Genomic DNA, 12,328 nt, shown 5'->3' with positions numbered 1-12,328 from the left:
ATAAACTCCTAGGTATTGGGAGCCAAAGGGACCTGAGTTTGAATCCCAGCTCTACTACTTACTAACCTCTAGACTTTGGGCAAGACTCTGATTTCCATTTTCCTCATCTGAAAAATGGCAGTAAAAGCACCTATCTCACAAGAGTGATGTGAGGGGTGAACGTATGGCACACGTGAAGGTCTGGCTCAACACGCTATCTGCTCCCTCTTTCATCCCTGTATCCCCTGAAGTGCATGATACTTCACTGTGCACGTAAAGTGGGCTAAAATAAGTGTGTATGTCATCCATGTGGTATCCCAGTCCCACATCTATCCAGCATCTCTAAGGAAGGATAGATACACAATATAAGATGATGTGGAAGTGGAGAAAAAACTAAGCCCTTTCAGGACACAAAAAGATTAGGAGGAAGAAGGGTACCCCTCCTCTTCCTTTTGTCCCACAGGACCTTTGGCAGAAGTGAAGGGATGTATAAACGGAACAAGGACAGTGAGAGGGACCCTGGAGACTGTGGAGACCCTGAAGAAGGCTTTGACATTACACAAGGCCTTTGGACTTCCCGCCTCTGGACCATCATGCTCCTTTCCACTCCCACAGCCTGTAACTTCTGCCGTGGGGGGCCAGAAAAGAGGCAGGGGGAACAAGGTGATCAGAGCAACTCTATGCTCAAGGCACAAAAGAAAAGGGAAGAGGGTCCCTGCTGTCGTACAGGATGTGTAGCCCAGTTAACCAGGCAGGAAACAGAGGAAATCCAGGAGGAAACAATGAATAAGAACAAGGTATTTATTAGACACTGGAAAAAACTGCCCAAATTGTGGAAGACACAGAAAGGCGAAGACCCCAACATGAATGAAGAAAACTTTTATTGAAATCGGCACTAGTAGTCATGTGCACAAGTACATGGGTGAGCAGACTTGTGAGTTAGCAGCAATCTCCCTCCCTCCTGTCCTTTTGCCCTCTTTTCTTGGGTTTACCAAGGTTTATCAGAATAATAAGCTAACAAGCAAAACCGCCCTGATGACTGAATTGTACTCTCCTTGAGTCCAGCATTACGAGTGCTAGATAGATGCACAGATTTATTCTATTAATTCATGCACAGGAACCCTAAGATACATGAAGAATGATCTGCTCCAGGGCATAATGGTTATTACTGGAAGTCACTAGAATGTAAGCATTTCTGACTATAATACAGAAAATAAAACTTTTCAGCATATAAACAAACCATGGTTACTATACCACAAATCAGTCTAGACTATTGGTTAAAGGTCTATTTTTTTTCCAAAATATAAGTTTTCCCTCTCCTCCTTCCTACTCTTCTCCCCTTTTTACCCCTGTATGTCTAAGGAAGAAGAAATGAGTTCTTCGTCAACCAAGTCAAAGAAAGTGAGAGCACTTATAGATAGCACAGTTAGTGAATTAGTTCCGTGATGTTTTTAAATGGAATGCTTTGGAAGGACAGGCTTGTGGGTGTAACTTACTGTAAGCTCTTACAGTAAGAAGAGTATTCCCTTAAGCCAGGACAAATTCTGACTTCCTTCTTATGTTTTGCCCTTTACTCTACTTCTCATAGTCAGCAATCCATTTTCCAATGCCACCACTTTCTGAATCAGCATTACCCAAAACACGACTGACCAGGAGCCCTCCCAGAAGCACAAAGTAGACACTCCATGAACTTCCCCTTGAACTTGATTCCACCTCAAACTTTCAGTTCAACTTGTGGTGAGTAAGCCAAGGTGTTAGAAGAGGTATGGGAACTGGATCGGGAACAAGCTTCTGAGAAAGTCCCTGCTGCCATCAGAGTTCTTCCTCACCCAAACAGGCCACATGCTGGGAAGAGACACTGAACCCCTCCAGAAAGGAAAAGGAATCATACTTACAGTGATTTTGCTGGCGTGGTTCAGGGCTTCAACCCAGTCCTTCAGATCTTTCTGGTCATTGGCTTGAAGAAAATACCGCTGAGAGAGGGCATTGATGACTGCAAAAGTCACAGGTAAGAGGGAGAAAACTCCAGGTCAGGACGTATGGAACACAAAAAGACTCCACGAAACTAAGGTTCTTGAAGTATCAGGGTCCCCACAAAGCAGAGGAAGACTTTTCCCACAGTGCGAAGTCACCACATGAATATTCGGGAAGCATCAGGCTAAAATGCTCTCTTTCTTTAAAGTGTGGATTATTCCACTGGCCACAAGAATGATGCCTGACATTAACGACAACCTTAATATACTGTTGTGCAGTGATGAGGCTGCCAGTCTGCCATCAACAAGACACATGCTCGAACTACTTTTCAGAAGTGCAAACAGATTTACATTCCTGATGATACATTTATCATTATGGTCCCAGTGCTCCTTGTTTCCACCGACACTACTGGCCTGGGTTAGGAGTCTTGTCTGTGGTTGGGAAATGGAACAAAGCTTACCTGAGATCAAATAATCAAATCTGTGACCTTGACTTCATTTTCAACCTGTCCTTTCCTCTGAGCACTCCATTAGGTCAACAATTTACTTCTGGATTCATAATTTTTTAAAAAATAGATCTGCTGACCATGAAATCTGAGAGTGCCATTTTTAAGCTTAGCAATGCTACTTGAAAAAAAAGATAGGGGAATGAGAGCACCAAGGAAGCTTGAACCAATCTCAAGCTGGGAGAGAGGACAGCTCAAGGGGCCATTTTATTCTCCTAGCATAAATAAGCCTAAACTAACAAAGGTGAGAGCCATGAGGCAGACACAGAATCGAGTAGCTCCACAAATTCATTTACTCTATAAATATTTACCAAGGATCTACTACGTGCCAGAACCATGCTACATGCTGAGAATACAGCAGTGATAAAGCAGAGGAGTATCTCTGCCTTCATGAGCTTACATTCAGAATCACCCTAGATACACAACAGAAACTATTTGTTAGCATTTCTTGTAGCACTTAGTACAGTACTAAAAACACAGTGGGAGCCAAATAAATACTGATGATTCAGTAACTTGAGACACCCACTGAGTGCCTGTTTCCTGTGTTACCCCAACACTGTCACTCATTTGGCAATACTGAGACCCCCATAAGAATACTCCTTTTTTTTCTCTTATCTTCCCAACTTTCCCAAGTCTCAACGTTTCCTGAGCATACCACCACTGAGCTCTGAGATGAGGGTTCCTAGAAGCTTCTAGTCAATACTTTGCACTCTGCCCAGCGGAGTCAAGGAGAACCTGGAACCCCACTGGTCCCTATACCTCTGTCTTATGTTATTAATAATTTTTGTGGCAAGACCAAGGAAAGCAGCATCACTTGAGACCCAGGCACATCACTGTGACGGAAGTCACATGTGATCACAGGACTGTCACTGTGCAAAAGAGGAAGCTGCTGTAGAAGTGTTCAGAAAACCCATCCCCTGGCTGAGTACTCACCAAAGCAAAACGGAGTTTTTGGTTTCTGCTTTGGGGTAGCTATGCTCACCTAAGTCAAATAAAAAATAAAAGAAACATGAACACGTTTATAACGGTGTTATAAAGCATTTTTTTTCCAAATGTTTTTATTGTGAAACTTTTCTTCCAAAAAGAAGCATAGATAAAATATATGTGAACACTTTAAAGAAGAATAATTAAGTGAAAACCCTGTACTCACCGTTCAGATGAAAAAACAGGACCTTCTCAGTCCTATTTCTTAGAAGTCTTTCACCCCTCTCTGAGAGAGTCTCATCCTCACCCTTCAGAAATGATCACTATCTTGATGTCTGTGTTAATCTTTACCTTTGCAAAGCAATTTTAAAAGCTACTGAGTCCTGACAAAATTCTCTCTGAACCACAAAACCTATACTGGCCCCAATCACACTAGTGAGATTCCACTCCCTGCTTTACCACCAAGTCCCATCCTTAAACAGTTCTCCAAACTGAAAGTAGTATTGCTGCAATGCGGATTCCAATTAGAGCTCACAGAGAGATTAGGCAGCATGTCTCTCACTACATTTGGACACACCGATCAATTTCCTATATATCTACCCTGATTGCTTAAGCATCAAAACATGTACTTCTCACATGTCCCAAGAGGGGCTGATGGAATCTGAGAGCATAACTATGCATTTAAGAAAAGGGCACAAGAAAGTACAAAGATTTCTATACCTCCCATTTGATTTCATCTTGCTTTTTCCATCCTAACCCTGGCATGTACATTCCTGAGTATGTGCCTACGTGAGCCCACCTCACTCAGGATCAAATACACTGAAAAGATAAAGGAACGCAACTCATATTCCATCTCATATGCCCACAAAGATTAGGTGACTACCTTTGATGCAAGCTGAACCTCCCTGGAGCAGACCTCCACCACTGTAACTGGGATTTCTAATGGGCCAGCTACCTTCTCCCAGGACCAAGGCTAGGAATTACTCTCACATTGCCATGTTCCCCGCCTCTCCAGCCAAGGGCATTCTACTTGCTCTCACTTTAACAGAAGGCATGAAGTCAGGAGCTAAAGAAAAATTCTCAAGTCAAAATTAAGGTCTCTTCTTGGCTCACAGGTGCTAAGAGTCTGATAAAGACTGACCCACCAATCTGTCTGGATTCTCACTCTTGGCTGTAAGTTCTTTCTGTTGACCTGTCCAGATTCCTTAACAATCAAAATTAATCCTGCCCCGAATACTTAAGATGGAAACTGAGGCAGTGGTCTATCAAAGGAAGGATGGGCAGTATAGCCTGGTTGTGGTACCCGAGGGCCAGGGCTCAAATCCCAGATGTCCCACTTGTGTGACTCTCATTTCTTATTCCACTAGATAGGGACAACATCATATTGTCATAGAGCTACTGTGAGGACTGAATGTGATAGTGCAGGTGGAGGCACTTAACCCATTCTGTCACACAGAAGCTGCTCAATAAAAGAAAAACCATTTGTTGCTTCTTATATCTCATTTCCTTTAAAATCCCATTCCACGTTATTAATACCAGAGTGGCATCTCTGGCACTATGGGCAAAATGCTGAGAGCCTGGGGAGTGCCTCATGGGCATACAAAAAACTATATGAGACCTGAAAAAATGCCTGGTCTCCAATATACAAAATGAATATGGCATCCTTAACATTAATCAATACTCAATTAAATGTATAACATTATAGCAATCTCATGGACAAGTACTTAAATAAATGTCTTTAAGATGTCACATTAAGTCAACTTCATCAATGTTTCATTTAAACATTCACTAAAATTTAATTACATTTGAAAATAATTAGTAGCTTTGATTTTTTACTTCACAAGATGCCACGAGTATGAAGTCTGCCAAAAAATTAAAGCCAATCATAAATTAAATGAGTTACTCATAGCCAAATCATTCCAAAAGTAAAATGATTAAAATCCTTTTTAATATTTTACAGCTAAACAATTATATTTAGTAAGAAATGTGTTGTGGTGACAGAAAGAAATCTAACTAGGGCAGTGAATACACAATGCAGTATATATATATATATGCCTTACTTTTGAATTGTACACCTGAAACTTACTGAATTTTGTTAATCAATGTCACCATAATAAAAATAATTTTTTTAAAAAAAGAAAATAAAATAAGATAAAAAAAAAAAGAGAAAAGAAATGTGGGTATGTTCTGAAATGTTTACCATGATGTGAGGTGAAAACCATCAGGCCTAAGAAAGCCTGAATAGTCCTGAAAAACATGAAGTGTTAAGCAAAGGTGAACCCACACATTCTAAGTTCAAATGCCAAGTATTCAAACCCAGGCAAGTCTTCACCACTCCCGGAAACTGTGCACTGGAGCTCTGAGACACCACAGTCCTAGACCCCATGATATCTTATTTTTCTGGGTTTCAGACCCCGGAATTTAATCTGAACCACAGTGTATGCCTTTATTCTGCTTGCACCTGATGTTCTGATCTGTCAGTGACTCATTTTCTTCCTCTGTTCCCAAGCATCCATGTTCCTGCCAGCCCTTGTGCCCATAAACTCCTGTGCTCCTGCCCTTAGTTTCTGTATCACCCCAGGCATCATAGGACTGTCTTAGCCATCCCAACTCTTAGAACCCACTTATCTCACGCTACTCTACTTTTGGCTTTGGAATAACAATGAAAAGCTGGCTCTCTGAGACCTTCTCCAGCATATAAGGAGACTTTCTCCCAGAACCTGACAGTTACCATCAACTATAAAGGGCACGATCAGTGGAAGCTTTCACCCTGGCTGGATGACACAGTCCACTTTGACTCTGACGTATCACCTGCCTATAATGCAAAAATGCTATGCACGTGCTTATTACAGGAACTGTGGCTTTCAAAGAGATTGCCTGGTTATTTTATTGTTTGTTTTTATTTGTTCTCCAGTTTTCGGTCAGGGCGTATGCATGACTATAGGCATGCACATCTATAATTTGCCTCACAGCTTACCACAGAAGGATTATTTGACAAAGCAGCTCCTTGCTAAATTAACATCAGTTCTAGTTCTGCCCTGATGTAACCTGATTAACAGAGCTGAAATGAAATTACTAGACCCCTTCTTATAGACACAGAATGGCAAAAGAAGATGATGACATCATCTCCCCCTCGGAGAGAATTACTAAAGTAAGGGGTCTCATTTACTATGGACAGGTAGCTCTGGCCTCCCTAACATCCTGGTGACTGTGAAAGCAGAATCCTTGTCCCTTGGGAAGCATAACCCCTCTACCCACACACCCACCAGCTGGTAATCAGGCTAGGCTGTGCAGCTTCCTTCAGACATAGTGAAGGAGCAGAACATCCTGAAGAAGTATTACTGACAGGCTAACTCTAGTAAGAGAAGCCAAGCAAGCGCAACTATCTGCATGCTCCAAGGCGGCCACAGTTGAGTACCTGCACAACTGTGGTTGACTAGCAGATCCTAGATTATGCAAGCAGTGAGAGGAGGTCGGGGATGTGAAGGGGAAAATGAGCACGGGTCTCAGAGAGTGACACAGAGGCCGCTCCACAGTGAAACACTCTCAGGAACCTGCTCTTATCAGATCAAAAACAGACCACAGGAGAAGCAAGCTCATCAGTGGCAGGGCTCTGCTAGCCAGCCCCACCCTGTCTGCCTTTGGCCGGAAGTGGAGCTGGGGCCCTTCAATCAGAGCAGCAGCAGCAGAACAAGGTCTTACAGCTCTGGTGAAACTCTGCCCCCATGTCCAGAGTGAGCCTGCTCCATGAGGTGGCACCAAGAGCAAGAGAAGCAGCCATCTAAAAAGAATGACTGGAGGGGCTCTAAGTAGGGGTCTCTGGCCCAATCATGGGGTCAATGAGCCCTAAAATTACAGGCAAAACCACAGTGTATACACACTATACATACTTTGCCTGGAAAATGGGTCCATACTTTTCACAAGACTCTCCAAAGAATTCATGACCCACCCAAAAAGTTAAGTATGTGGTTGGACCCTGAGATAAAAGATTCATTTGATATGAACCCTGAGAAGGAATTTATCTGCTGAGATGGACTCCTAATAGTCAACTGAGGGCCCACACTTTGTAAATAATGAGTCTAGTGGCCATCTGCTGACAGGGGCTTCTCACGTACTCTGTATATTGGAAAGAACCTCAGACTTAACTCAGCTTCCTAAATTATGCCCTGCTCCATTACACCCTCTGAGTCAATTATTATAAGGGAGTTCCTGGTTTTATCTTTCAACCAATGGACTGAGACCTGCATTGTCCAATCGGAACTACATAATTATATCCTCTTAACATTTAAACCAACTAATCAACACTGCTCCATAACAACCAATCAGGATGTGTAATGCTGACGAATCAGCATTGCTTGTTTTGTACCAATAAGAACTGCACAAATGTGGATACGCTTACATAAAACAAGATCTAACTGGGAACCTGGGCACGAACTTTCTCTATAAAATTTAACACACTTTTAATTTCTGTCAGAAGCTGCATCTCCCCAGTTTGCAAACTGTCCACATGAATGAAATCTTTCCATTTTCTAATATTTGGGGAGTAATTTTTGTTGACATAAACCACTGTTCTGGGCGGGGGGGGTGGAGGGGCGAGGGGGGGTCTTCCTTAGAGCTGCTGAAGGCAAAGCCCTGATAGACAGGGACACAAGCGGAGGGTAGGGTAGTGGGTTGGCTGTGTGGAAGAGAAGGGCCATCGGGCAGAGTGAGAAGGTAGGTGGCACCAAAGGCCAGCATCGATTATTTTCTAGTCTGCCCAAGAACTGGTTGTGCTGCCACTGATGCCCTGGATGACATCAGGTCGAGAACTTTCATCTCTGTTGGCATCTCTAAAGCAGTGGTCCCCAACCTTTTTGGCAGCAGGGACCAGTACTCCTATGGGAATCTAATGCCTAATGATCTGAGGTGGAGCTGAGGCGGTGATGCGAACGCTGGGAAACAGCTGAAAATACAGATAAAGCTTAACTCACTTGCCTGCCATCTGCCTCCTGGTGTGTGGCCTGGTTCCTAATCTGTCACAGACCGCTACCTGTCTGCACCCCAGGGGTTGGGGGCTCCTGTTCTAAAGGACCCCATCTCCCCAACACTAGTCCACACAAAAGAGCTATGAACAGAGGCCGCACATTTACCACAAGCCAGGCTAAAACTGTGGTTAAATGCTTTACTCTGGGAGAGAATGCCTAGGGGTTAACAATAAATAACCTGGAATACTGAATTGAATAATGGTATCATGGCTAAATGTTTTTCTGGGGAAACCCTGCTTTCTGGCATTGGGTCAGGCATGAGTTAAAGGCCCTCAGCTCTGTGTAACCTGACCCATGGCAGCTATGGGTTTCAAAAAAGACCTATCTGGGCCTGCATCTCCCATGAAGAACTAAAAGGGAGGTCCATCCTTTTTAAACAAGGTTGCCTCCAAACCTAAGAATTCTAAAAACCCCATCTGAGCTGCATTTATAAGTCACGATTCAGCAGATTATAGTCATTCTTCCCTCATCAATCAAACAAACAAACAAACAAACAAAAAACTTCCCAAACCCTCTCAAACAGAAGCAGGTTTGGGGTTTCATTAATCCTGAGGCTCTCTGTTCCTCCTCTCCAAATTCTCTTTCCTAGAGAAATGACCTAATGAGCTCACAGCAAGTCCAGACAGGAGAGGGGAGGGCCCGAGCCCCTGGCCTGCCTGGTCCAAGAGGCAGCCACATTTCTTACCATGAGGCATGCACAAAGCTGCACTCTCAAAGGCCTGTCTCTCTTCCCCCAGCTCACTATCTTCTCTCTCTAATCTGCTCAGACACTGCCCTGCGTGTCTGCCTCTGCACCCGGCTGTGTCTGCCAGACTCTCCTGCAGCCCTGCAGCTGCATCCACCTTCATACCCGCCCCCTGACCAGCTGAGATAGAAGATGAAGTCCCTCAGATTAGGGTCCTCTCCATCCCATTTGAAGCACCTAAGGGCTAGAGAACCTGGACAAAAAAAAGCAGAGGTCCCCAAGAGGCCTGAAGTGAGGGTGCATAGGGAGAGCAGGACTTCCTGAAACAGTGCTGGCTGGGTGCCACCTGGCTCTCTTCACTGGACAAAGAGTTCCTCTTTCTGGCAAGGCTCTAAATTCCCTGGCCATTTTTTTTTTTAATCATTGCTCTATCACGGGTCACTCTTGGGGCCTGTTCCAGGAAGGAGCTGCTAAAAGAAGCTGAATCCGGCAGCTACATGTGGACATCAAAAACCAGCCTCAGCCATCACCCCCAGGTCTCAGCACCAAAGAGGGGCTGCACAATGTCTGCACAAACTAGACCAGGGGGTGGCCTGTCGGCCCGCCTGCCAGACTCTCCAGCAGTTATCTGACTGCTGAATGGCTTCCTGGTACATCTAAGTACGTTTTCAGGGCATTTATAGCCTTCCATCAGCAGTAATCCTGTCCAGGTGATAGATAAAATTCCATGCAGCCCCAATTCTTTCTGAGCTGCTCCTGTTTAATTATGCCCTTTGGGAGAATCCTTCACAGTCACTGGGGTTTTTATTCTGTTGTTTTCGTGTTCCTTCTTGTCCCAATTACAAAAAATGTCACGTTCCACTCCTACCCCCAGCGCCTATACCTCTCCTGCTGAAGCTAAGAACATCTCTGACTGATGTGTCCCAGGAGTCTAAGGCTGCAGGCCCACCCTTCAAGAACCTGCTGACCATACTCCACCCAGATGCAGGGCTTCACAGACAGCCCTGAGGAAGGGAGAGCACTTTACTGCCCCTGCAACACCCCCATATGCTAAAGACCAAAGGATGTGACAGTTCCTCCTGTATAGATACTAAACCTACTTACAGAATATGGATTCCCAGAGCTCCAGGCCAATATTACCTTTGAGATATAGGTCAGCTGCAAAGATCCAACAGCTCCTGCCCCAACTGCCAGGTTCTGAAAGAAATATGTGTTTCATTTTTAAAAAGATGCTATGTGAGGCTGTGGAAACAGCACTAAGACACACAGGAGACCATAATTCTAGTTCTGTTTATTCCACTTACTAGCCTTGCAACCTTCAGCAAGTCACTTACCCATTCTTTAGCTCACTTTCCTCCCCTGTAAAACATGTAATTTTTGCCATCATATGTGTCCTTACACCTTACCCCAAGGCCTTATCTATTACAGAGAGGTATCCTAGTACAGTGGTTAGAAGTGTGGGCACCACCATTTGACTGTGAATAAGATCCTTAACCACTAAACTCCAGTTTACCCTTCTGATAACATTACCTACCTCACAAGGCAGTTGTAAGGAGGAGTTAATACATTTAAGGGCACTTGGTATCATCCCTGGAACACAGATGACTCTGTTAGTTATTATTTTTTTCTGTCCTGACTACTCTGATCTTTTTGTTGGCTTGGTCCTGTTTTATGGCACTTCAAATTGTTTTCGTAATAAACAGGATATGGATTCACACAATACAGAAATAAAAAATATAGCTGTTCAGTCTATTTAACAGGATTGTTACGAGTACCAAATGGAATGACATCCATATACTATAAGACACAAAGTAAATGTACTATTAAAATGGCAAGAAACTTACCCCGGCACAATCTCTTTGGCTTTCTAATTTCTCTATCATCAGAAATGAAGCCATGAAACAGGGATGGTAGCATACCAAAGAAATGGCCAAGAAATCACAGCTGTGGAGTTTCTAATTAATAACTTGGAATATCCACTCCACCAAAAAGCTGAAAACCTGTCCATAGCTCCTGGTGACCTCTTAAACTGTTTTCATAAGCTTAAAGAACCACCTTGAGCTCCCATTACCTTAAGTCATCTCAAAGCAATAAACAGAGATGAATCTTAGCTAATGGGAATTTAGAAAATTTCCCAAAGGGTTAACAGTAAAAGGATCTGTCATTCGGGAAGACTGCCCTTAAGAAATATCTTAGATGGGAGGGAAGAGTCCTTCTAGGGCCAATTATCTAAATTAACATACATCCGGTTTGGAGTAAATGCAATGTGTGAAATGTCCTATTCGCAAGAAAATGGATGGGGGTAATACCATGCTAAAAGGATTCTCAGAGCCTTAGAATTTTAGAGAGAGAGTTCTAGAAAGGACATCTCCCCCTGTTTTGCATTTGAGGCCAGTGAGTGGAGAAGCTGCCTCTGGGTAGCCATATTAGCATTTCAAATACAGGTGATGTGATTTATACATTTTTTTCAATTACACAGTGATTGTATTTTTTTTTTTTTAGGACACCTCTATTGGGTAAAGAGAGACAAGTCTTGTAAGTCCCTAAATCAGAGTCTGAAAAGGAGCCACAGCACCCCAAAAGGCTAGTAAGTGGCTTACTGTCCCCGAGAAGAATGTGAACCACTCTGTGCAAAACTCAGCTTCACAAGGAGTGAGACAGCCAAAAGCAGGCCCATGTCTGCCCAGCCTTCCGAGATGCACAGAGCCTGTACACTGAGCACATGGACCACCCCTGCCTCCAGTTTCGCACTTGAGGAAAACGACTTGTGAGTAAGGGGAGTTGTCCAAGGTCACATAATCAGTGACTTCCACCCCAATGCCCTAGAAGCAGCACAGTATAATTTAAAAAGCTTGAGCTGTTGGAATTCTAGCTGTGACATTACTGCCCTATAACTGTAGGCAAGTTTCTTTACCTATAAAACTGAGATTATAAGCCTGGTTTCATAAGCTTGTTGGGAGAATGACATGAAAATACACAGAGAGCACCGAGCCATGGTGGTTCCTATCCCCGGACCCGCATACTAATTACAAGATGCAGATGCCAAGTCTCAGTCTAGTCTTGCACAACTCACTCTCCTCACCCCAAACCACAGCCCAAAGGCCTCCAAAGGCCTATCCTGAATTATGAGTGATGGAGTGGGATTTGGGGAAGCATTTGGATACTAACTCAAAAGTAATGACAGATAGGAGCTGATCAGATTTCATCTACTTCATCCTCCTCACCCTCCAGGGTTGC

General features: G+C 43.6%; 1 protein-coding gene across 5 annotated transcripts in view; it reads right to left on the bottom strand.

The window, feature by feature from the left end:
* PLEKHA2 (pleckstrin homology domain containing A2) overlaps window positions 1-12,328 on the bottom strand; it is a 65,965-nt gene that overhangs the window by 18,481 nt on the left and 35,156 nt on the right. For 3 of the 5 annotated variants that reach the window (XM_016127377.2, XM_016127376.2, XM_016127379.2), the window contains 3 exons: window positions 10,196-10,288; window positions 3,392-3,440; window positions 1,875-1,972 (listed from right to left, as the gene is read on the bottom strand). In XM_016127377.2, the coding sequence (XP_015982863.2) occupies window positions 1,875-1,972; window positions 3,392-3,440; window positions 10,196-10,288 (240 nt within the window). The remainder of the gene's footprint in view (window positions 1-1,874; window positions 1,973-3,391; window positions 3,441-10,195; window positions 10,289-12,328) is intronic. The other 2 variants (XM_016127380.2, XM_016127381.2) reach the window with 2 other exon arrangements.

The sequence above is a fragment of the Rousettus aegyptiacus genome, unplaced genomic scaffold, assembly GCF_014176215.1.
Source record: "Rousettus aegyptiacus isolate mRouAeg1 unplaced genomic scaffold, mRouAeg1.p scaffold_m13_p_11, whole genome shotgun sequence".
NCBI lineage: Eukaryota > Metazoa > Chordata > Mammalia > Chiroptera > Pteropodidae > Rousettus > Rousettus aegyptiacus.
The sequence above is the reverse complement of the archived record's forward strand: the minus strand, read 5'-3'. Positions and strand labels throughout refer to the sequence as shown.